The 24,539-nt window shown below is 40.6% G+C and overlaps 1 protein-coding gene across 1 annotated transcript in view; it reads right to left on the reverse strand.

Annotated features, from left to right (window-relative positions):
• Positions 1-24,539, reverse strand: part of sspo (SCO-spondin) — a 131,218-nt gene that overhangs the window by 26,439 nt on the left and 80,240 nt on the right. The window contains exons 95-107 of the mRNA XM_047350561.1: positions 24,264-24,440; positions 23,868-24,023; positions 23,579-23,703; positions 21,682-21,821; positions 21,497-21,543; positions 21,172-21,411; positions 18,472-18,633; positions 5,514-5,630; positions 5,280-5,418; positions 4,995-5,191; positions 4,702-4,872; positions 3,719-3,846; positions 3,475-3,629 (exon numbers count right to left, since the gene is read on the reverse strand). Of these exons, the coding sequence (XP_047206517.1) occupies positions 3,475-3,629; positions 3,719-3,846; positions 4,702-4,872; positions 4,995-5,191; positions 5,280-5,418; positions 5,514-5,630; positions 18,472-18,633; positions 21,172-21,411; positions 21,497-21,543; positions 21,682-21,821; positions 23,579-23,703; positions 23,868-24,023; positions 24,264-24,440 (1,954 nt within the window). The remainder of the gene's footprint in view (positions 1-3,474; positions 3,630-3,718; positions 3,847-4,701; positions 4,873-4,994; positions 5,192-5,279; positions 5,419-5,513; positions 5,631-18,471; positions 18,634-21,171; positions 21,412-21,496; positions 21,544-21,681; positions 21,822-23,578; positions 23,704-23,867; positions 24,024-24,263; positions 24,441-24,539) is intronic.

Raw genomic sequence — 24,539 nt, forward strand, 5'->3', positions numbered from 1 at the left:
GGTCTTTTAAAGATTTAAAGCATAAACAAATTGTTTCAAATGACTGTCTTCACTTTTTAACTTAGTTATGCAGTAGATACGTTTATACTGAAATTACAGGTCAGCTTCTGGAAAACTGTTTAACTACTTCAAGACAAGGCTTTTAGTGAAAAAACATTGAAATGATCATTTTGCCATCTACGGGTCCTTCTCAAAATATTAGCATATTGTGATAAAGTTCATTATTTTCCATAATGTCATGATGAAAATTTAACATTCATATATTTTAGATTCATTGCACACTAACTGAAATATTTCAGGTCTTTTATTGTCTTAATACGGATGATTTTGGCATACAGCTCATGAAAACCCAAAATTCCTATCTCACAAAATTAGCATATTATTAAAAGGGTCTCCAAACGAGCTATGAACCTAATCATCTGAATCAACGAGTTAACTCTAAACACCTGCAAAAGATTCCTGAGGCCTTTAAAACTCCCAGCCTGGTTCATCACTCAAAACCCCAATCATGGGTAAGACTGCCGACCTGACTGCTGTCCAGAAGGCCACTATTGACACCCTCAAGCAAGAGGGTAAGACACAGAAAGAAATTTCTGAACGAATAGGCTGTTCCCAGAGTGCTGTATCAAGGCACCTCAGTGGGAAGTCTGTGGGAAGGAAAAAGTGTGGCAGAAAACGCTGCACAACGAGAAGAGGTGACCGGACCCTGAGGAAGATTGTGGAGAAGGGCCGATTCCAGACCTTGGAGGACCTGCGGAAGCAGTGAACTGAGTCTGGAGTAGAAACATCCAGAGCCACCGTGCAAAGGCGTGTGCAGGAAATGGGCTACAGGTGCCGCATTCCCCAGGTCAAGCCACTTTTGAACCAGAAACAGCGGCAGAAGCGCCTGACCTGGGCTACAGAGAAGCAGCACTGGACTGTTGCTCAGTGGTCCAAAGTACTTTTTTCAGATGAAAGCAAATTCTGCATGTCATTCGGAAATCAAGGTGCCAGAGTCTGGAGGAAGACTGGGGAGAAGGAAATGCCAAAATGCCAGAAGTCCAGTGTCAAGTACCCACAGTCAGTGATGGTCTGGGGTGCCGTGTCAGCTGCTGGTGTTGGTCCACTGTGTTTTATCAAGGGCAGGGTCAATGCAGCTAGCTATCAGGAGATTTTGGAGCACTTCATGCTTCCATCTGCTGAAAAGCTTTATGGAGATGAAGATTTCATTTTTCAGCACGACCTGGCACCTGCTCACAGTGCCAAAACCACTGGTAAATGGTTTACTGACCATGGTATCACTGTGCTCAATTGGCCTGCCAACTCTCCTGACCTGAACCCCATAGAGAATCTGTGGGATATTGTGAAGAGAACGTTGAGAGACTCAAGACCCAACACTCTGGATGAGCTAAAGGCCGCTATCGAAGCATCCTGGGCCTCCATAAGACCTCAGCAGTGCCACAGGCTGATTGCCTCCATGCCACGCCGCATTGAAGCAGTCATTTCTGCAAAAGGATTCCCGACAAAGTATTGAGTGCATAACTGTACATGATTATTTGAAGGTTGACGTTTTTTGTATTAAAAACACTTTTCTTTTATTGGTCGGATGAAATATGCTAATTTTGTGAGATAGGAATTTTGGGTTTTCATGAGCTGTATGCCAAAATCATCCGTATTAAAACAATAAAAGACCTGAAATATTTCAGTTAATGTGCAATGAATCTAAAATATATGAATGTTAAATTTTCATCATTACATTATGGAAAATAATGAACTTTATCACAATATGCTAATATTTTGAGAAGGACCTGTATATGTACAAATGACCTGAGTAAAACTAGACTGGATGTTAGGAGGCACAGATGCTGGTTGGATGGCTGCACAGTCACATGACACTGAACTCTCTCTAGCCACTCTATGTGTCCTTACCTAGCATATATGGCCATATGAACATGTGATATTAATTATAACAATTTATCAAAATTTTAATTATGTAACCAAACGAAAAGGCCATTTAAATTTGTTTTTATAAAAAGTAAATAAATGTTTCTGGTGAGGAATAAATTAGGACATCTTCACATTTAAACCCAAGTGAAATTCCTAAAATCACCGCAGGCGTATCACATCTGGTGCACATGAGGAGAGCATCATCACTCCGGAGGTTTGCCCTTTTTAAAATTCCATCATTTAGCCGACTATGCTCTTGACAATTCAAGTGAGAGTGAACACCAAGGTGAGATCGAAAGAACTGTCTGATGTCTTCAGAAAAAAGATTGTAGCAGCTGATGAGTGGAATATAAAGAGGCCTCAAACAAATCTGAAATAAGCAATTCCACTGTATAGAAAATAGTCTGCAAGTGAAGGACATTCAAAACAACTGCCAACGTGCCCGGGTATGGATGTCCAAGCAAGTTCACCCTGTGAGCAGACAACAAGATGCTAAAAGAAGGGTGTCAAAAATCCTAAAATCAGGATCTTACTACTGCTAATATGAAAGTGCATGTCTGTACAACCAATAGCGACTGCACAAATGTAACTTTTATGGGAGGTCTCTAAGGAAGAAACATTTGCTCTTTAAGAAAAAGCATAAAGGTCAGGGAAGTTTTTCAGCGCGAAAACAGACAAGGACCAAAAAGTTTGGAATAATGTTTTTGGAAAGATGAGTCTCAATCTCAATTATTTGGCAACCATAAGAGAGGACATGTTTGGCATGAACCAAAATTCCAGGAAAATAACTTTATATCAACTGCAAAGCATTGAGGTAGAAGTGTCATGGTTTAGGGATGCTTTGTTGCAGCGTGACCTGGACTTTCCATCAGATGATCCACCATGAACTCTATCATGTATCAGAGCGTGCCTGAGGACAATCTGTGGCCAGCTTTGAAAAATAAATAAAGTTAAAGCAGAGCTGGTGCTGTAACATGACAATGTCCCAAAACAGCATTAAACCCACCAAGGACTGGGTGAGAATTAAGGAATTGAGAGTCCTCGGTTACATCAAAGCCCAGATCTTTATCCTTTAGAGATGTCGTGGAAGGACTCAAAACAGGCGGTGCATGCAGGAAATCTCTCAAACATGTCACAGCTGAATGTGGGGGGTGGAGCAAACTTTCCTCAGACCAATGACAGAACCTGGTAGATAACTACAGGAAGTAGCTCTTGGAACCCTTTTCAACTAAAGGGGGTAAGACTAGCTTTTCTATTAAAGAGAAGGCTCTACTTACTTTGTCCTTAGCTAGAAATTCAGTTTTGATGATATATTTTGATTATTGAGTAAAACAATGTTAATTTTCATGCAATTACATCACTTTCTTTTCATGGGTTAAATAAAATGTTAAATTAAACATCACAGTGGGAACATTTCTTTATTAAGAACATAATTATTAATGGAATGTCCTGATTTTATCACATGACTATCCTTTCAGTTTTGGACCAGTGTTCTCAAAAGATCCTACTTCGGAATAATGGCAGTTAACACTGCTGACTGTCTATTACCATGTGTTGCAGCGGTGCTTAATAGTTGTTCCAGGCTTCAGCAGAACTTCCACAAAGCCCTCACTGCTCATGTTCCACCTTTGGTATTCAGTTGGCAACGAGAGTGATGAACAGGGACAGTCAGCGTGAGGCACACAGGAGCCCTCTAACAACACCTAGCAAGGACACAATGAGATGGTTGCAGACAGTGATAGAGGAGCTGGATAAAATACACAAACACGTGGACACAAAGTAGGGCCCAGACCTGTCCAGGAGGACACGAACACCCTTGGATACAAGGTACAGGTAAACACTGGGTGTGTGGCCACAGGTCCTCGCAGGAGTAAGGACAAGAAGCTGAACAGTTACTGTATACCTGCCTGCTGGGACACTCTGCAACACACATAACAGGATATGTCAACAGCAAAAAACAGAACGTATATTTATTTTCCTTAATGCATACGTTAAAGTGTCACAAATACAACAGGATAAAGTGCCTTGCCAATGTGTTCATCACCCTTTTCATGTTACACCCACACACTTCTACACATAATTAAATGTATTCTCCTGTGATTAAACTCAACATCACTTTTTAGATTAGGCACTTTTTTGAGCATAATCTAAAAAGTTGTTTATTTGGATTGAGCCTCCTTGAGGTAATATTTCTGTAGAACCACCATTCACTGACATCAACACTGGACCTTCTTTGCACCTCTTCCCCACCTATTCTTCATTTCAATGTAGCTCTAGCTCTGTCAGACCACATAGAGTGTCTGTGAATATCATCATTTCAAGCCTTTGCAAATATTGTCCTGCGGACTTTATTCTTTTGGACTCTAGCTGGTTTTGTTCTAGGATTGTCTTGTATTTAGCTCCAGTCTCTCCATTTCTGCTGACAAAAAAAAACATCTTCACAGCATGATGCTACCACCACCATGTTTCACAGTAGGGTGCTGTGTTTAGGGTGAGTATTCCTTACTTCGCAGTATCAAAGTAAATACAAAAGCATGTTACAGTTTTTTAATTTTGATTAGGAAAAAACGTTTGGAAGTCATATATCAATTTCTTTTTACTTTACAAATACAGTATGTGCAAATTCACATTGGTCTACCACATGAAATCCCAATAAAACGATGAGGTTCTGAGTGACAAGATTTTAAAACGTTCCAGCAGTATGAATACTTTCGCAAGGCAGTGCATATTTAATTACTTCCTCTCTCTCTCTCTTTCTATGTGTGTTTGCATTACCAGGCAGGCAGCTGTTGGTGTTACAGACTGTATGCTGTTTGAGTGGTCCAACACAGCCTGCCCCACCAGGTTCTGGTTCTTGAAGTACTGTCTTGTTCCTCGTTGACACCCCTCCGCCACACGTGCTGCTGCACTCACTCCAGGATGACCAGTCACTTAATAAACAACCCTCTACAGGAACAAAATAATTACGTTATAACAGTATATCTGCACTTCTAACTCTAATGGGAATGAAGGTGGTTTATCATGAGAGTGTGACAATGCAAAATGAGAGTGTTCCTTCTGTTGCAAACCTGGACAAGATAGCAGATCACAGCTCTCTGTCTGTGTGGTGTCAGCACAGGAGGGACCGTTCTTGGTGTCCTGGCAGCTCCGTGTCCTTGTTCTTAGTCCGTGTCCACAGGAGACTGAGCAGGAGCTCCACGGGCTCCAAGGCTCATAAACTGGACAAGGAAGTGTTGTGCACGCCAGAGTGCCATTTTCACACACACTGCCGATGGAGAGGTTTGGGACAGGGAGATGTTTTCTTACAAACTGAGAAAAAAAAGATATACAAAAAAACAGAGATCTGTTCTCACCAAGTGTTACATTCAATAATGAGCTCCTCTTCAGGGCTGAACTCCACTGTCCCATTGCCTGATGGGGTTCCACAGCGACACTCGGTCACTGGTACGCAGTGGCCATCCTGCAGCAACTGTCCATCTGGACATCGACAGCCTGAGAATACGGAATGGTGGAAAATTAAAGAGTATCCAAACACAGTGAAACATATTGTGGCCTGATGTTAACGTCAAACTAGCTTTGATGTTCACCTGGGTGACAGCTTCCTTGCAGACACTGCACATGCTCCCATAAGTCTGCACAGCTCCGAGGACACTGATTTGCACAGCTGTCGTGATAGATCCGCTCCCTGTCCTCACAGCGCTCACCTGGGATTTAGTCAAGAACATTAATGGCACCCATTCTTTTGGAACAAACAACCAATCAACTGTTTCAAGGTTCTTTAAAGAACACTGGAATCAATCATTCAGAGTTATTAAAGAGGAAACAGCAACCATAAGAACAGGGTTCTTTTACTGTTCCAGGAGTAAGGATCAGAACTACTTAGAACTGAAATGGTTAAAGCAGCAACATCAAGATTAATAAAGAAAATAGACATGTTGTGCTAGTTTCATAAGGGCAAATGATGATTCATGAGTCAAAAATTGAACTTTTCAGCTGTGCTTTTAACTTTTGAATAAACAACATGCAAAGCTTCAGATGATTTCTATAATTGACCTCTTAATTATCCTGAGTAAAACAAAACACGAAGATATCAGCTGCTGACTGGAACTGAAGGATTTACAGTTGAAATGGCCCAACTGGTGAACAAGACCTTAAAATGCTAATATTTCTCTGATCGGTTAATGTACCATTCCAAAGCATTTGGCTGTGAGCTGCACAAGTGAAGTCTAAGGTTCACGGCTTTAAAAAGCCAACAGAACCATGTCATTTACAAAAACCATATGAGAAATTGAGTTTCCAAAACCAGGCCCCCTCCTCTTCCAGACTGTGCCTTGAGATACAGTCTATGAATACTAGAAGCGGGATCAGAGACAATGGGTGGGCCTTGCAAAGTCCAACCTGGCTTAGAACAAGCTTGACTATGGGCTAAGAATACGGACCCTGCTCTTGACTTGTGTATAAAGAGACCGGAAAGCTCTTAAAGGCCTCCTCATCACACTGTATTCCTGCAACACGCCCTACAAATTACCTTGAGGTATATGCTTGTAAGCCTTGTTGAAATCCACAAAGCACATGGATTAGACAACCAAACTCCAATGCCCCCCCTCTGTAATGACAACTAAGCCCTGAAGACTTTCATCCTCAGCTTGACAACTTCTATCCCAGCTACATCCCCTGATGGATCCTCTAGCTATCACTGCAACAGTAATGATGTTCAGGCCACTCCTGGAAGCAGCTTTTGAATTGGAAGAGCTGATCATGGCTCATAAGAGAAACTCTTCCTTAGGTGCAAGTCGAAGATCTTCCGAACGGGTTCTTCTGCCAGACGTTCCCTGTGTATCCTCACCACTTGTTTAAGTAAAGTGAAGATGCTCTGTTTTATCCCTTGCACTTTGAGCTCTCCACTGTCAGTCATGGAAAATGCTGGATATAGAAAATTTGAAGAGAACTGCAGAGGTAAGGTACAGATCTAGATTCTCTAGAATATATACAGGTCCTTCTCAAAAAATTAGCATATTGTGATAAAGTTTATTATTTTCCATAATGTCATGATGAAAATTTAACATTCATATATTTTAGATTCATTGCACACTAACTGAAATATTTCAGGTCTTTTATTGTCTTAATACGGATGATTTTGGCATACAGCTCATGAAAACCCAAAATTCCTATCTCACAAAATTAGCATATTTCATCCGACCAATAAAAGAAAAGTGTTTTTAATACAAAAAACGTCAACCTTCAAATAATCATGTACAGTTATGAAGTCAATACTTGGTCGGGAATCCTTTGGCAGAAATGACTGCTTCAATGCGGCGTGGGATGGAGGCAATCAGCCTGTGGCACTGCTGAGGTCTTATGGAGGTCCAGGATGCTTCGATAGCGGCCTTTACCTCATCCAGAGTGTTGGGTCTTGAGTCTCTCAATGTTCTCTTCACAATATCCCACAGATTCTCTATGGGGTTCAGGTCAGGAGAGTTGGCAGGCCAATTGAGCACAGTGATACCATGGTCAGTAAACCATTTACCAGTGGGTTTGGCAATGTGAGCAGGTGCCAGGTCGTGCTGAAAAATGAAATCTTCATCTCCATAAAGCTTTTCAGCAGATGGAAGCATGAAGTGCTCCAAAATCTCCTGATAGCTAGCTGCATTGACCCTGCCCTTGATAAAACACAGTGGACCAACACCAGCAGCTGACACGGCACCCCAGACCATCACTGACTGTGGGTACTTGACACTGGACTTCTGGCATTTTGGCATTTCCTTCTCCCCAGTCTTCCTCCAGACTCTGGCACCTTGATTTCCGAATGACATGCAGAATTTGCTTTCATCCAAAAAAAGTACTTTGGACCACTGAGCAACAGTCCAGTGCTGCTTCTCTGTAGCCCGGGTCAGGCGCTTCTGCCGCTGTTTCTGGTTCAAAAGTGGCTTGACCTGGGGAATGCGGCACCTGTAGCCCATTTCCTGCACACGCCTGTGCACGGTGGCTCTGGATGTTTCTACTCCAGACTCAGTCCACTGCTTCCGCAGGTCCTCCAAGGTCTGGAATCGGCCCTTCTCCACAATCTTCCTCAGGGTCCGGTCACCTCTTCTCGTTGTGCAGCGTTTTCTGCCACACTTTTTCCTTCCCACAGACTTCCCACTGAGGTGCCTTGATACAGCACTCTGGGAACAGCCTATTCGTTCAGAAATTTCTTTCTGTGTCTTACCCTCTTGCTTGAGGGTGTCAATAGTGGCCTTCTGGACAGCAGTCAGGTCGGCAGTCTTACCCATGATTGGGGTTTTGAGTAATGAACCAGGCTGGGAGTTTTAAAGGCCTCAGGAATCTTTTGCAGGTGTTTAGAGTTAACTCGTTGATTCAGATGATTAGGTTCATAGCTCGTTTAGAGACCCTTTTAATGATATGCTAATTTTGTGAGATAGGAATTTTGGGTTTTCATGAGCTGTATGCCAAAATCATCCATATTAAGACAATAAAAGACCTGAAATATTTCAGTTAGTGTGCAATGAATCTAAAATATATGAATGTTAAATTGTCATCATTACATTATGGAAAATAATTAACTTTATCACAATATGCTAATTTTTTGAGAAGGACCTGTACACAGAGACTGCTGTTTTTGAAATGTTGATTATGCTAATGGTGTTCATTGCTACTATAAAGGACGGTCAACTTGTAATTTTGTCTTATTTTTTAAAAGAGTAAAACCCAGTTTTACTGCATCTGCTCTTTGATTTTGGTGGTGTGATGTTGCCTTTGTTCCTTAAGTAAAACATTCTGAATGCTGTTCTTGTAATTGCTTTTATTGGAATTCTTAGAGCGAAATCGGACTTGACTAAAATCAATTTTAGCAGGTGATCTTTTAACAGTAACAGGGGATCTGACTTTTGCATCTCTACTTGTGATACTGTTGCGGCAGTCAGAATTCTCACAAGCAATTCCACTGCTAAATGATTCAAATTAACAATTTGATTTGATTTCTAAGATGTTTATGGTCTGCAAGATGTACAAAAAGCTTCTCATTATTGAATTCCTTTCCCTATTAATCAATGTGTCTCTAAATAAGCCTCTCAACTGAGCATTCTGATAAAACTGATAAGCATTGTCCCTGCTGGAGAGCAGTTGAGCTGAAGTGAACAGCTGCCTCACAGTCAGCAGAAGAAGCTCTGGTGGTAAAGTATTTCTGTCAAATTCTAAAATGTCTCAGTGATGAACAAAACCCACCAAATGTTCTGCCTGTTGGCTAAAAATTCTGTTCTTCATGCTGTCCCAGTATTAGAGAAACTGAAAAACCAATTGGTAAATCTTTATGTTTGTTGTTTATCTATTTATATAGATCACACTTAAGCATTTGTAGTGCAGAAAAACAACAGCAAAAAGGAGCACCTATTAGAAGTTGTACAAATCATTGTCATGCACCATTTAGTACTCTGTATGTTACTTCTATACAAAATTATTCCTGTGTGATCTGCTAAGGTGCACCGGACTTCTCCCAGAAACTGGTAATGTAGTGGATGATCAACAGAAGAATGCAGCGTCTCTCAGGTTCTGTATCAAGTTTTTTGCTGATTGTCATTCCTGACAGACAGGATTTTTTTCCAATACAAGTAATCAGCAACAGATATTTTAACTCCGATAAGATTAACTTGTTCTTTCATCATTCATTGCTCAGTTTCCTCAGATGTTTCTTGCACACTATAATGTCAAGATCAGTTGGACAGAGGGACAGGACTAATAATGGGTGAAAAGCAGCTGTTTTACAAGGCTATAGATCAGGATTAAGAAAATATGGCTCTTTAAAAACAAAACTATTTATAAATAGAGTGTAATATTCAATTTGATGGGCTGCTATTGAGTGCTTATCTGTATTTGTATGTTGCATTTTGAGCAGTAGCAGCTGGTTCTAAGCATTCGTATCACAAAAGTGTAAAAACAAAAAACAAATAAATTCCCATAATAAAAGTAACATCACAATATGACGTAGCCATGAGTTACACAAACTGCATATACTGTGTAATAAACCATCAAGCCACAGGTTTTATTATGCTGCGAGCTAATGTGTGTGCATGGTGACTTTATAACTAAACCGCTGTCATTGTTTACAAGCCATTTTGGCCTCTGTGCCTCATTTTAATGTGGGTATCCATGACAACAGCAGGAATGTCCCAACTTGCTTCCAGAAAGAATATTTATGTATTTCAACACTTAACCAGCTCATTTAAAAAGGGAGAAAGATCTTCACTGCGGAACATTTTTAACATAGAACAAACAGAATAATTTAATTGTTCCTTAATGCTGAGTTGTCTAGATATGTTAATTTTGTCACAATGCATCAAAATTAATGTTGCTGTTTTAAAAAAAATGATAGAGAACAGCAGTTACCAGGGTTACAATGGTGATGCAGATTTTTTCTTGAATAATTTATCTCCATGCAACACCAACTCTATAGGAGGAACTTTAGATTAAAAGATTTGTATTTGTCACGGAGTGACATTTTTGGACTCTGTTTGTGGCTTTGTGTTTGTTTACCTTTTGCTTAGATGTTTCTATTTTGGTTTTTGTATCATGTTTTCTTTTCTCCCTCTTCCGCCTCCTAGTGGTTACTTCTTAAGTTCTTTTATGGTTGTTTTCTTATTACTTGGTATACTTTATTATTATTATTATTATTATTGTAATTATTATAGTTCTTGGTCTTCCCTGGATTCTCTAGTTTTATTTCTCTTTAGTATCTTTGTGTTTAATTGTGTATTATTATTTGTTCCTTTGCACTCTTGTTTACTGGTTTATTTTCTGTTTCCTTTCCAGTTATTTCAGTCAGTGGGGTTAGGTTTGTTTACTTTTGTATTCAGGCTTTCTTTATGGGTTCTTTGTTTGTTCTCAGGTTGTTATTGTTGTTCCTATGTTCCCTCTAGTTTCTCTGTTTACTTTAGTCATGATTATTCTAGTTTTCTTATTCCCCATTTGATTGTTTATCTTTGTCTATAGGTTTGCTTGGTCTGTGTTTATTAGTTACTTTGCCCATCCTCAGCCTTTGTAATTGTTTCACCTGTTCCTTCTGCTTCCCTGCCTGTTCCCTGTTTTCTCTGATTACCTGCCCTTTGTTATCCCTCAGTATATTAGTTGGTTTTGTGTCATTGTTTGTTGCTGGTTCCTTGTGTTCGTCACACCTCGTTCTCGTCCATGATTATGCTTTGTTTTTTTGCCACGCCTTGCCTTGGGAAACCTGCAGTGATTTTGCTACGTTTTTGACCTTGTAAATAAATCTTTGAATTACAAAGATGATCCTGCCGAGCTCTTGTCTGCACTTTGGTCCGATCCAAAACCACATCGTGACAGTATTGCAGTTGAAGCACAGATTGTTTCCTTTCTCCAACTCTAGTTGGGAAAAGTACTACAGTCAATGCTTAAGAACTGCACCGACATGTAAGCTTTACACACACAGTTCCAATTGGATTTCATTTTATATGGCAGCTTTAACGAATAACATGTTTCCTTTCTGGACATTCAATTCAATTAAAAAATCACTTTATTCATCCCAAAGGGAAATTAAATGTTGTTGTAGCTCATTATGAAGGTTTCTTCAGAGAGCCGTTGTAGATGGTGATGGCTGTGGTCAGGAAGGATCTCCTGTAGCGCTCCGTCTTACAGCAGATCTGAAGAAGCCTCTGACTGAAGACACTCTGTTGTTGTAGGACAGTCTCATGAAGAGGATGCTCAGGGTTCTCCATAATGTTCTTCATTTTATGAAGAATCCATCTTTACACAATGATCTCCAGAGGTTCCAGAGGAGTCCCCAGAACAGAGCCAGCCTTCTTCATCAGGTTGTTGAGCTTTTTTAAGTCCCTGACTCTGATGCTGCTTCCCCAGCAGATGATGGCAGAAGAGATCACACTCTCCACAACAGACTTATAGAAGATATGCAGCATCTTGCTGCAAACACCAAAGGACCTAAGCTTCCTCAAGAAGTACAGTCTGCTCTGTCCCTTCTTGTAGACGGCTTCACAGTTGCATCTCCACTCTAGTCTGTTGTCCAGGTGAACACCGAGGTATTTATACTCCTCCACCACCTCCACTTCTTCTCCCATGATAGAAATAGTTTTTGACTCATTCCTGTTTCTCTTAAAATCTACAATCATCTCCTTTGTTTTAGTCACGTTCAAGATGAGATGATTATTTCTACACCATGCCACAAAGCGGTCCACCACCTTCCTGTACTCAGCTTCTTGTCCATCTCTGATCCACCCCACAACTGCAGAATCATCCGAGTATTTCTGCAGATGACAGGAGTCTGTCTTGTACTGGAAGTCTGAGGTGTACAGAGTGAAAAGAAATGGTGAGAGTACAGTCCCCTGTGGTGCTCCTGTGCTGCTGACTACCTGGTTAGACTCATAACCTTTCAGTCTGACAAACTGTGGTCTGTTTGTCAGGTAGTCTTTGATCCAGGAGATTGTTGAGGCCTCTACTTGAGTCTTCTGGAGTTTCTGACAAAGCAAATCAGGTTGGATTGTATTAAATGCACTGGAGAAATCAAAGAACATGATCCTCACAGTGCTACTGGCTTTGTCCAGATGACAGTGGGTTTGTTGAAGCAGGTGTATGATGGCATCATCAACTCCAACTCCACAGCGATAAGCAAACTGAAGGGGGTCCTGATGGTTTACTGTTTGCTTACTCAGGTGGGCCAACAGGAGTCTCTCTAGGACCTTCATGATGTGGGAGGTCAGGGCAACAGGTCTATAGTCATTGAGGACTGATGGGTGAGTTTTCTTGGGTACCGGAACAAGAAAGGAGGTCTTCCACAACACCGGAACCTTCTTCTAGGCCAGGCTAAGGTTGAAGAGGTGCTGCAGAATCCCACAGAGCTGCTCTGCACAGACCTTCAGGACTCTAGGGCTGACATGATCTGGACCTGCAGCCTTATTCCTATTCAGTCTCTCCAGTTGCATCTTCACCTGACTTCTTGAGACATACAGGTGGAAGGAGGTGGCAAAGGAAGCATCAGCATCTTCTGATATGGTTGAAGGCAAACATGTAAAAGCAGAAGGGTCTAGGGCTGAGGTGGAAGATAAAACATTTGAGGTGTTACTGGACAGCTGTGGGTCCTGTGGGTCAAAGGAAGGTGAAATGTCTGCTTGGCTGTGAGCAGGAGAGGAGGATGCGAAGCTTGTTTCTGAAGAATGTGTTCAGTTCATTGGCTCTGTCCAGACCTTCATTGGTCTGATCATCCTTCTGCTTGAAGCCTGTGATCTTCTTCATCCCTGACCACACACCTCTGAAATTGTTTTGCTGGAACTTGCTCTCCAGCTTCTTCTTGTACACCTCCTTGCTGTCTCTTATCTTGACTTTAAGTTGCTGTAAACTCCTCAATAATTCTCTGAAGGCTCTTTTTTTCTTGTTAAGCAGGTCCTTCAGGTCACTAGTGATCCAAGGTTTTTTATTAGGGAAGCATCTCACAGTTCTGGTGGGGATGATGTTATCCACACAAAAGTTTATATAGTCAGTTACACACTTAGTCATGGCATTATATAATCTCAGAAGAAGATTCCAGTGTTGTGGAAGACCTCCAGTCTTGTTCCGGTAACAAAGAAAAATCAGACCCATCAGTCCTCAATGACTATAGACCTGTTGCCCTGACATCCCACATCAGGAAGGTCCTAGAGAGATTCCTGGTGGCCCGCCTGAGTAAGCAAACAATAAACTATCAGGACCCCTTTCAGTTTGCTTATCGCTGTGGAGTTGTTTGTCAGAAACTCCAGAAGACTCAAGTAGAGGCCTCGACGATCTCCTGGATCAAAGACTACCTGACAAACAGACCACAGTTTGTGAGACTGAAGGGTTATGAGTCTAACCAGGTAGTCAGCAGCACAGGAGCACCACAGGGGACTGTACTCTCACCATTTCTTTTCACTCTGTACACCTCAGACTTCCAGTACAAGACAGACTCCTGTCATCTGCAGAAATACTCGGATGATTCTGCAGTTGTGGGGTGGATCAGAGATGGACAAGAAGCTGAGTACAGGAAGGTGGTGGACCGCTTTGTGGCATGGTGTAGAAATAATCATCTAATTTTGAACGTGATTAAAACAAAGGAGATGATTGTAGATTTTAAGAGAAACAAGAATAGGTCAAACACTATTTCTATCATGGGAGAAGTGGAGGTGGTGGAGGAGTATAAATACCTCGGTGTTCACCTGGACAACAGACTAGAGTGGAGATGCAACTGTGAAGCCTACAAGAAGGGACAGAGCAGACTGTACTTCTTGAGGAAGCTTAGGTCCTTTGGTGTTTGCAGCAAGATGCTGCATATCTTCTATAAGTCTGTTGTGGAGAGTGTGATCTCTTCTGCCATCATCTGCTGGGGAAGCAGCATCAGAGTCAGGGACTTAAAAAAGTTCAACAAGCTGATAAAAAAGGCTGGCTCTGTTCTGGGGACTCCTCTGGAACCTCTGGAGATCATTGTGTAAAGACGGATTCTTCATAAAATGAAGAACATTATGGAGAACCCTGAGCATCCTCTTCATAAGACTGTCCTAGAACAACAGAGTGTCTTCAGTCAGAGGCTTCTTCAGATCTGCTGTAAGACGGAGCGCTACAGGAGATCCTTCCTGCCCACAGCCATCAGCATCTACAACGGTTCTTTGAAGAATAAATGTATACAGGTCCTTCTCAAAATATTAGCATATTGTGATAAAGTTAATTATTTCCAATAATGTAATGATGAAAATTTAACATTCATATATGTTTGATTCATTGCACACTAACTGAAATATTTCAGGTCTTTTATTGTCTTAATATGGATGATTCTGGCATACAGCTCATGAAAACCCAAAATTCCTATCTCACAAAATTAGCATATTTCATCCGACCAATAAAAGAAAAGTGTTTTTAATACAAAAAACGTCAACCTTCAAATAATCATGTACAGTTAGGCACTCAATACTTGGTCGGGAATCCTTTTGCAGAAATGACTGCTTCAATGCGACGTGGCATGGAGGCAATCAGCCTGTGGCACTGCTGAGGTCTTATGGAGGCCCATGATGCTTCGATAGTGGCCTTTAGCTCACCAGAGTGTTGGGTCTTGAGTCTCTCAACGTTCTCTTCACAATATCCCACAGATTCTCTATGGGGTTCAGGTCAGGAGAGTTGGCAGGCCAATTGAGCACAGTGATACCATGGTCAGTAAACCATTTACCAGTGGTTTTGGCACTGTGAGCAGGTGCCAGGTCGTGCTGAAAAATGAAATATTCATCTCCATAAAGCTTTTCAGCAGATGGAAGCATGGAGTGCTCCAAAATCTCCTGATAGCTAGCTGCATTGACCCTGCCCTTGATAAAACACAGTGGACCAACACCAGCAGCTGACACGGCACCCCAGACCATCACTGACTGTGGGTACTTGACACTGGACTTCTGGCATTCTGGCATTTCCTTCTCCCCAGTCTTCATCCAGACTCTGGCACCTTGATTTCCGAATGACATGCAGAATTTGCTTTCATCCAAAAAAAGTACTTTGGACCACTGAGCAACAGTCCAGTGCTGCTTCTCTGTAGCCCAGGTCAGGCGCTTCTGCTGCTGTTTCTGGTTCAAAAGTGGCTTGACCTGGGGAATGCGGCACCTGTAGCCCATTTCCTGCACACGCCTGTGCACGGTGGCTCTGGATGTTTCTACTCCAGACTCAGTCCACTGCTTCCGCAGGTCCCCCAAGGTCTGGAATCGGCCCTTCTCCACAATCTTCCTCAGGGTCCGGTCACCTCTTCTCGTTGTGCAGCATTTTCTGCCACACTTTTTCCTTCCCACAGACTTCCCACTGAGGTGCCTTGATACAGCACTCTGGGAACAGCCTATTCGTTCAGAAATTTCTTTCTGTGTCTTACCCTCTTGCTTGAGGGTGTCAATAGTGGCCTTCTGGACAGCAGTCAGGTCGGCAGTCTTACCCATGATTGGGGTTTTGAGTGATGAACCAAGCTGGGAGTTTTAAAGGCCTCAGGAATCTTTTGCAGGTGTTTAGAGTTAACTCGTTGATTCAGATGATTAGGTTCATAGCTCGTTTAGAGACCCTTTTAATGATATGCTAATTTTGTGAGATAGGAATTTTGGGTTTTCATGAGCTGTATGCCACAATCATCCGTATTAAGACAATAAAAGACCTGAAATATTTCAGTTAGTGTGCAATGAATCTAAAATATATGAATGTTAAATTTTCATCATTACATTATGGAAAATAATGAACTTTATCACAATATGCTAATATTCTGAGAAGGACCTGTATATGTATGTAGTATTTTTAAATTTGTATTGAATTTAAAAGCAGAGAAACCTCCTGCCATAAGCCATAATTTCCTGGCATAAGTCTAACTGGTTATTTGACAAATCCCCTTGCTAGAATTGGTAGACTTTATTTCAATTGGCTGGTTTATTAGCACTGTTACAACTTTTAAGCTTTGACCATAAGTGTTTTTAATTGGGTTGAGGTCAGGAGTATTGTTGAAGCTTAGTTTTAGACTCTTTTATTAGTTCCAAAACCAGTTGTGATGTTTTCTGGGGATTTCTGACCTGTTTGTATGCCTCAGTTTCACACAAATATCAGAATTGAATGATATTCCTCCTTTTTCATCATTTAATCTATTTTGTCCAATTTACTAGTAACCTGGGCATTGAAAAAGAAGCCCACATGATTCAGTGTCCACCATGTTTCACAGATACATGCTGTGAAAAAGGTCAGTCTTTCTCTCGTCTGACCATAAAGGTATTCTCCATTCAAACCATTGATGGCTACATCAGTTATCCAAGTATTAGCCGTGTCATGATCCTGGTGTGTGAGTGAGAGTTTGTGTGTGTCAGATTGTGTGTGTCAGCAGAGGATCTCTGCTGGAGGGTGTGGCTGCCGGCTGCAGACTGCACACCTCTCAACAATCTGGCTGTTGGACATTGAAATAGCTGTCGGATGACCAGTCTTCACCTGATGGTCAACCTATTTGCTAGAGTCAAGCCTAAGCTGAATTTTCCTGACTGTTTACACCTTTAAGCCTCCTAATTCAACTTCTTGGTGAAAAGATTCATCCTCGTTGTTTCTTCTGCTCCATCTAACTGCTTCTCTCTTCCTCCAGATGCTCCAGAACCCCGTTTACGGAAGCCATCCAAGTTGCATAGTGTATCCCTCACTCGTTGTAAATAAAGCTTTTATCTGGTGCATTCTCAGTCCTGTCTATGATTCCGCATGTGGGTCTGGAAAATCTCCAGAAACATGACAAGCTGGGCTGTGTGTATAAATTCAAACTCATGCACCCAATTCTTATTTTTGTGTTTCAATTTGATTGTTGTTTCACTTTCCACTTCTTTAATGCTTGTGCATCTACTTACATTGGAAACACGAAATGCATAATATTTAACAATCATAACCTTGTAACCACAGAAAACTTTGAATAAATAAAGTTAGGATTGAAATTGTTTAAGAAAACCGGTTCTTCAGTAAATATCCATAATAAATTAAACTGGAAATTACACATTTATTATGTTAAGACCAAAATATCAACATCCATTGTTATATTCTACAAGGTGAAGGACCGTTTGTTTAGAAAGTCACTTTGCTTTTTCTGTAATATATTAGTAAATCACATATGGGACTATCGTGTGGAGACCTGGGAATACTTCTAAAATACATGTAGACTTAAGCTTTTTATGACAAAAGACAGCCGTGCATGTTGTAACCGAAGAAACCTTGCCATGAATTTAAAAAAAAATCCATTTATTTTTCATGTTTAAATTTCATGGCTTAGAAGACTATTACATCACTCAAATCATGTGCGGAACACAGAACTATCAGTTACCGCTTGATACTTAAAAACAAATAAAAAAGAATTTTGAGTAAATCATGTTTTCACTAAACCCAAGGTTTGGACAAGTCTTATTTTGTATCTGTTATTGTGTGTTAAACTGTAGAACTGCTGTTCTGATAACATGAAGATGTGGTGTACTTAGACACTGTTTAAAAATCTGTAAAGAAAATGACGAAATCATTAAAAATGATAATGGTTAACATTTTGTCTTGCCTTTTATTGCATGCTGATGTTTGATTTTAAATTTAAACAGGATTGGATATAAGGTTCAGCCTACAACCTTTTCTTTTCAGTTTTTTGATCTTTTTTAACAACATTTGTACAGTTTTTTTTATTTTATTTTATATGTTGCTAAAATAAATAAACTCTTAAACAAACAAGCAAACAACATTGAATGTGCTCTTTTCATAATTTCTAATGTGTGATGCTCTTGATAATCAAACCTTTGCTCAAAACTGTTTTACTGTCCTGCTTTTGCCTTGTAGTTGGCCACTACTTTATTTGGGCAACTTGTACTACAAACATGAAGTATATAATTCAAAATAACATCTGTCCAGAAATACATGTTGGAAAAGAATCAAGTATAAGCATTAGTGCCTAAACTGATAGATGCTGAGGAATCTGGCTGAATCTCCTAATCAGACATTTTGTTGAGTGTTAAGAAAATATTTTCAGTTTGTTTGGGAACAGAAAGAATAAGGACACTTTACCTGGACAGAGTCCGGTGTTGCAACTCTGACTCTGCGTCTGCTGGCTCCTACAGCGGGGCCCTGCGGGAGAGGCCAGAGGTCGTCTGTAGCGATGCCTGACTCCACCGCTGCATGGTTGTGCACATGCCGTCCAAACACTCCACACACTCCAGTGGCACAGATCTGGAACAACACAGATGAACTCTGTTTGAAGCCTAATTACATCTACAGTAATAATCACAATAGCTGCTGTGACAGCTGCAGTGTAAAGGATGTAATGCCCATCACCTCCTGCATTAATATGTTATTATGGCCGTCCTCTAAGCGCCTGAACTATTACGGGTTCAGATTTAAGACACGTGTTGGCTCGATGTTTATTGAACGCATCAAGCATGAAGAAAGCCAGTGATCAATGTTGTCGAGTCATTTAAATGACCACTATGAAAATCTAAATAAATGTATCTTAATGACTCACAGACATAAAACCTGTTCTTTTAAGTAAAAACATGGGAATTGTTGGGAAGGATGCAGCAGGAATACTCAGTATAATTTATACTGTGAATACCAACTCTAATGTCTTAACTATAAATTGTCTTATGTCTTAACTTCAGATTGACTAGTATAGATGAACTCAAAGCCACAAAGAAACATTGAAAGCAGGGAAATTCAGAAACCACTCATTAGATACTTCTTCAAACCTCTTTGTTTACAGCGAAAACTTTGTTTAAGCAAACCAGAGAATTTCAAATACTTATTATTGATCATATACTGTAACTGACTTTCACATACCTTTACACATGGCTAAAATATGAACAGAACTTGTAGTGTATTCCCATCCCACAAACGTTTTTTTACCTTTTGTCATAATGAAACTAGAGACGTCAGTGTATTTTACTGGGATCTTGTATGATAGACCAACACAACCTAGTGCATAACTGTGAAGTGGAAGGACAATTATACGTAATTAGGTTATAAAACAATATCCCAAGCTTTGACCATATCACAGAGAACTGTTCAATCAATCATGTTGTAATGGAAAGCGAAAGGCACAACTGGAAACCAACCAAGGCATGGCCAACCACCTAAACTGAGTGAGTGAGCATTAAACACAGAAGTAGCCAAGAGGCCCGTGGTAACTCTGTAAGAGCTGCAGAGATCCGCTCAGGTGGCAGAATCTGCTGGCAGGACAAATATTCGTTGAGGCAAATATCTGAAACCCATAACGTAACCAGTCTGTAGTGTGTGACAAGCCATGCAAGGAAGATGGTAAACATGCAGTACACTCACTGTGAACTCACTATCCCCATGTTGAAACAAAGTGAAGACAGCATCATGCTGTCGGGACGCTTTTCAGCACAGGAAAGCTGTTCATAGTTGATGGGAAGATGGGGCTCAATACAGAACAATCCAGAAAGTTTGAGGAGGGTGCAGATGACTGGAGACCTGGGCAGAGGTCCACCTTCGAGCAGGACTATGACTCTAAAGGCTCAGTTATAGTTACGCTTCGGGGTGGTGCACAAGACTCTGCTGACGGCGCGCAACCTAAACAAGCGCTGTAGGTATCTATAGTTGACACGGATGCTGCAGTATTCTCCGAAAACACGGGGGGCACTATGTAAGATAACTAGGGGAAAAGTAGTGGACTATAGAAAACATTTTTTATCAACGTGATTCTGTTTCTTCTAAAGTTTCAGATTCATTAGTGTACAAGAATGAAGAGGAAGAAGCTTTTTGACCTGTTTGTAAAGGATCTAAAACTATACCTAGATACAAATTCGGATTCTTAACAATAAAAAAAGCTATAAAAACAAAACTGGTAATGCATTCAATCTAACTTGCATTTCTTTTGCCTTTTTCCTTTGTTTTCTTTTTTGTTACTCCCTTCCTTCCATTCATGAAGAAGTATTTATTTATGTGGTGCACAACCAGGTGCTGCGATATTACGCGGGACCCTTGCGCAGGGGCAGGGATGATGCGATTGTGCCACTGTTGGCGCGCATCCTCACGCCCTGTTCAACACGTCACGTATAAACCTAGCTTCAACAGAGCTAAAATTTAGATTTAGATCGACGCATGCTCAGGTTTTAGAATGGCCCAGTTAGACCTAAAGTAAATTCAATTAAGAATTTGAGGCAAAACTTTAAAAAACAGACGTTCTTCACCCAATCTAACTGGACCTAATTTAAAAAGACGTAAATTTGACAAAATTTCAGTCTCTAGATGTTTAAAGTTAGTAGAGAGATACACCAAAAGACTTGCACTGATCACAAATATTCACTATGTTGGTTTGACTTATGACACAAAATCACAATAAAATACATTCAACTTTGTCGTTGTAATGGAACAAAAATGATGATTCAGATTCAAATAACTTTATAAATCCCAATAGGTAATTGATTTGTAGCCTACGAGTCTATACTTGTACCACAGTACCAAAATCATTAATTCATTGAACAAAAACACAGTGTAAAAACAATAAAAGATAAACACGGCTTTTGCAAGACACTATAAAGGGTTCAGTCATTGTTTGAAGGTGCTATCAGGAGCCCAGCTTTGCTGTTTCTTTCCTTAGAAGTGAGCTAAGTGTCAGACTGCTGCAGCCAGCTCAGGAGACGTGGAGCAGAGCCAAACATTTCCTCACCATGGAGTAAAACAAAAGCTTTGGCATAAAATATAAATATGGCTGTGGTATATGTTGTCCTAGTGAATGAATACCATCACCTCTACAGATGGTGGCATCTGGACAGAGCCTCTCTTCAACCAACGGTCCCAGGCATTGGTTTTCCTCCTCTCTCTTGACAGGAAGTCCGGAATCTATGTCCAAGCAGGCCCGGAAACGTCTCTGGATGGAGACCATTTTAGTGCTGTTGATGAGCCCTTCCAGGGAAGTACCAAGCTGCTCAGAGTTCAGGGGTATGCAGGGAGAGCAGGGGGTCCACTCTGACCACTCGCTGAGGATAACTGAAAGAGGAATGATTGAGCCAGGGTTGGATGAGAACTAGGAGGGTGGGTGGAAGGGGATCATCTGATCCTTCTCTTTTCTTACCTTCACACTCTCTCATGTCACAATGTAAAGTCCCATCATGACAAAGACTGGAAGAAAAAAAGAAACGTTAAAAAGATACGTCTGACAACAAAGGATCGACAAAGGGAACTAGTGTATTTTCTATGTTTGGCACAACTGATGAACCAAACAATATAAAAGAAAACGGTTGCCAGGTAGACTCTAACCAGGTGCTGCAGTCAATGGTGACTGTGGCCCCCTGAGCAACAGTGATAGGTGTGGGAGGTTCTCCTGAAGCCTGGTGCTGCAGGTAGATGCATCCACATTCCTGCAGACGAACACAGCTACCATTCTGCTGCAGCAGGCCCTGGAAGGAAAAACGAGTCAGGAAAAGGAACTAACACAGCATAGGATTTATTTCTTCTTTCATGTAACCTCAATTTACAAAAATAAATTAAAAATATCCATTTTGGAAATCTTTATTATGTTTTCTTGAAAGGGTTTTCTGCAATTTCAACAACCTAAACTTATTATTGGTTATTTTGCTAAAATCTTTAAGCTCAACATTTCATTTAACAAATGGATGCACAAAGAAACTGTAATAAACTGTTATAAAGAAATAAATACATACAATTAAATAAACTCGCAAAGATTCCAGTAGTAGCATATTAATTATAACCTGAGAGGGTGTTGAAATTAGGTATAAAACAAGTATCAACAAAACTCATAGAACCTGACTTTGGAGAACATCACACTAACGCTGATATTCCGCAAACGGAGGATTTACTGCTTGGTTACATCGACACTCCACATCCAAATACCAGAGTCAGATGGAGCAGGAAAGTAAAAAAAAAAAAGCTTTTTTAAGCTTTTCAAAGCAGAGCCATTTTTAGAGATTCTTTTGGCATTAAACTTCAAACCTGGGGAGAGACTTGATTCACTGATAACGTGCTTTTCTTGGGAATTCCAGAGACCAAGTAAGAGTAAATATTTCCACAAATAGAGAAAAAATTGCTTAAAAACCTGGAGTAATGTGTTTGGGCTTTTCAACTCCCTCATCCAGAATGAGACATAGATATTTAGAAGATCATAATGAGGAGCCATGTTTCTAAGACTATAAAGAACCATTTGTCCTAAGCCTTGCCGTAGATCTTGTAACATAACAACACAGAATGGGTTCGATAACGTTCATCAGGTCTTGCTGAGTATCAAGCAGAAAACAAGGCAAGGCACAAACATTTTCTTTAACACTATATATATTAATTCCACACAGACTGATGTTTTCAAGCCTTTATTTCTGTTAATTATGATACATTTCTGCTTACAGCTAATGAAAAAATGACAATAAAAGTGTCCTGACAGTTTAAAGAGGTGCGTGTAAAGGTTATCTGCCACATTTAGGTTTCAAGTTCGACATTGATCCCACTTAGGGATGGTTTAGTTTTGACACTTTGGTTTAGTTTTCTGTATATTTTTGTATTTCTTAGATGTATCCATGTCCTGTTCTACCATAGTTTTTCTTTTTCTTCTGTTTCTGTTGAGTTTTGATATTTGGTGGATTCTTATGTTGGGTGTTGTATATCAAGTCATTGTCTTACTTGTTTTCAGCCCTTTTCCTCAGGTTCCCTCAATCACCTTCAATTTCTAAGTCTCTCACTGCTGCAGCACACCCATAATCACTCACCTGGTTTCCATCCAGGAATCACTCTGCAAGTGAATAAACCTCCCAGCTTCTTCAGTCTATGGTCAGATTCTCCTGCTACTCAACGGTGTTATCACTCCTTATTGCCCACTTGTGATTCTCCTTCCCTGGACTTCTCTCATGGTTGTTTTACCCACTGTACTACTGCCACTCAGATTTTGTTTACATTCGTTTTTTTGTTTTTTTTAAAATACGTTTTCATGATCAAATATTTTATTTTGCATCCATCTGCTTCATGTCTGCCTGCACTAAGTTCTTTCTCCACCACATATGTGAAATTTATTCAAGGTAAATGATGAGAATTCTTTAGTTCAGAATAAAAATGTTCATATTTTGTCTTAATACAATATGTACTTCTAATGGACTTTATAAATAGAGAAAATATGCAATAGAATTAAAGAAGATTGAGACTAGAAGTTCACCTCAGGGCAGTAACAGCCAGGTGTGCACTCCCTGACACCAACACACATATCTTCTCTGCCCATCAGTGCACACTGCTTCTCACAGGGAGCTCCACATGCTGAGTAAACAAACGGGGCTTCACAGGCTACAAAGAGAGAGACACAATTGTTAATATGGCTCTATGATTTTATCATCATGGACAAAATTATTGCATAGAAAGTTCCACACAAATCAGACAGGGGAAAATATGAAAGGGAGATGCTCAGTAAGCAGGACCAACATGGAGAATATCCAGAGTACTTAACTCACCATCACACTGACTGAGGCTGCACGCCTGGCTCTGTGTTTCTACAGGAGTGCACTGCTGGCCCCTGGTGGCTGAGGTGAGAGCTACACGATAGCGCTGCTGTCTCTGAGTCTCACATGAGCACCGGGACCAAACGCTCCACGCAGACATGGGACAGCCTGAAAATCCAAACAGTTTATGCAGCCAGGAGTTCTTTTACGCACACATTTATTTCGGTGGCTTTTTGTTGTATAAAAGTGTGTGTTTCAACTTTAACAGTGAGTTTTGCAATGTGACAAATTACACATCAAACCGAAAATCATTAGGAAGATTTGAAAATAATTCTAATAAATTTTCCTCTGCTTTGATATCATAAAACAATAATGAATTCCCTTATTTTGAATTTTTCTGGGTCTTACTCGGACACGGTTGATAGTAGCACAGTTGGGTCTCCTCACTGTTCCTCACAGCCTCAACCTCAGGGGGGCACGCAGCATTCCCTCCCTCCTCACACACACACAGCCTGCGCCGCAACACTGACCCAGCACCGCAGCTCCGGGAGCACGGTGACCATGGCGACCACGGGCAAAGGTCATCTGGAGGTAAGAAAAATCAAAGAGATAAAAACAGGAACTGTATGAAGTCCATCAGCTATTTGAAGGTGTACAAACAGAAAGTGGTGACAGGTTGAGAGC

The sequence above is a fragment of the Girardinichthys multiradiatus genome, chromosome 21 (genome assembly GCF_021462225.1).
Source record: "Girardinichthys multiradiatus isolate DD_20200921_A chromosome 21, DD_fGirMul_XY1, whole genome shotgun sequence".
Lineage (NCBI taxonomy): Eukaryota > Metazoa > Chordata > Actinopteri > Cyprinodontiformes > Goodeidae > Girardinichthys > Girardinichthys multiradiatus.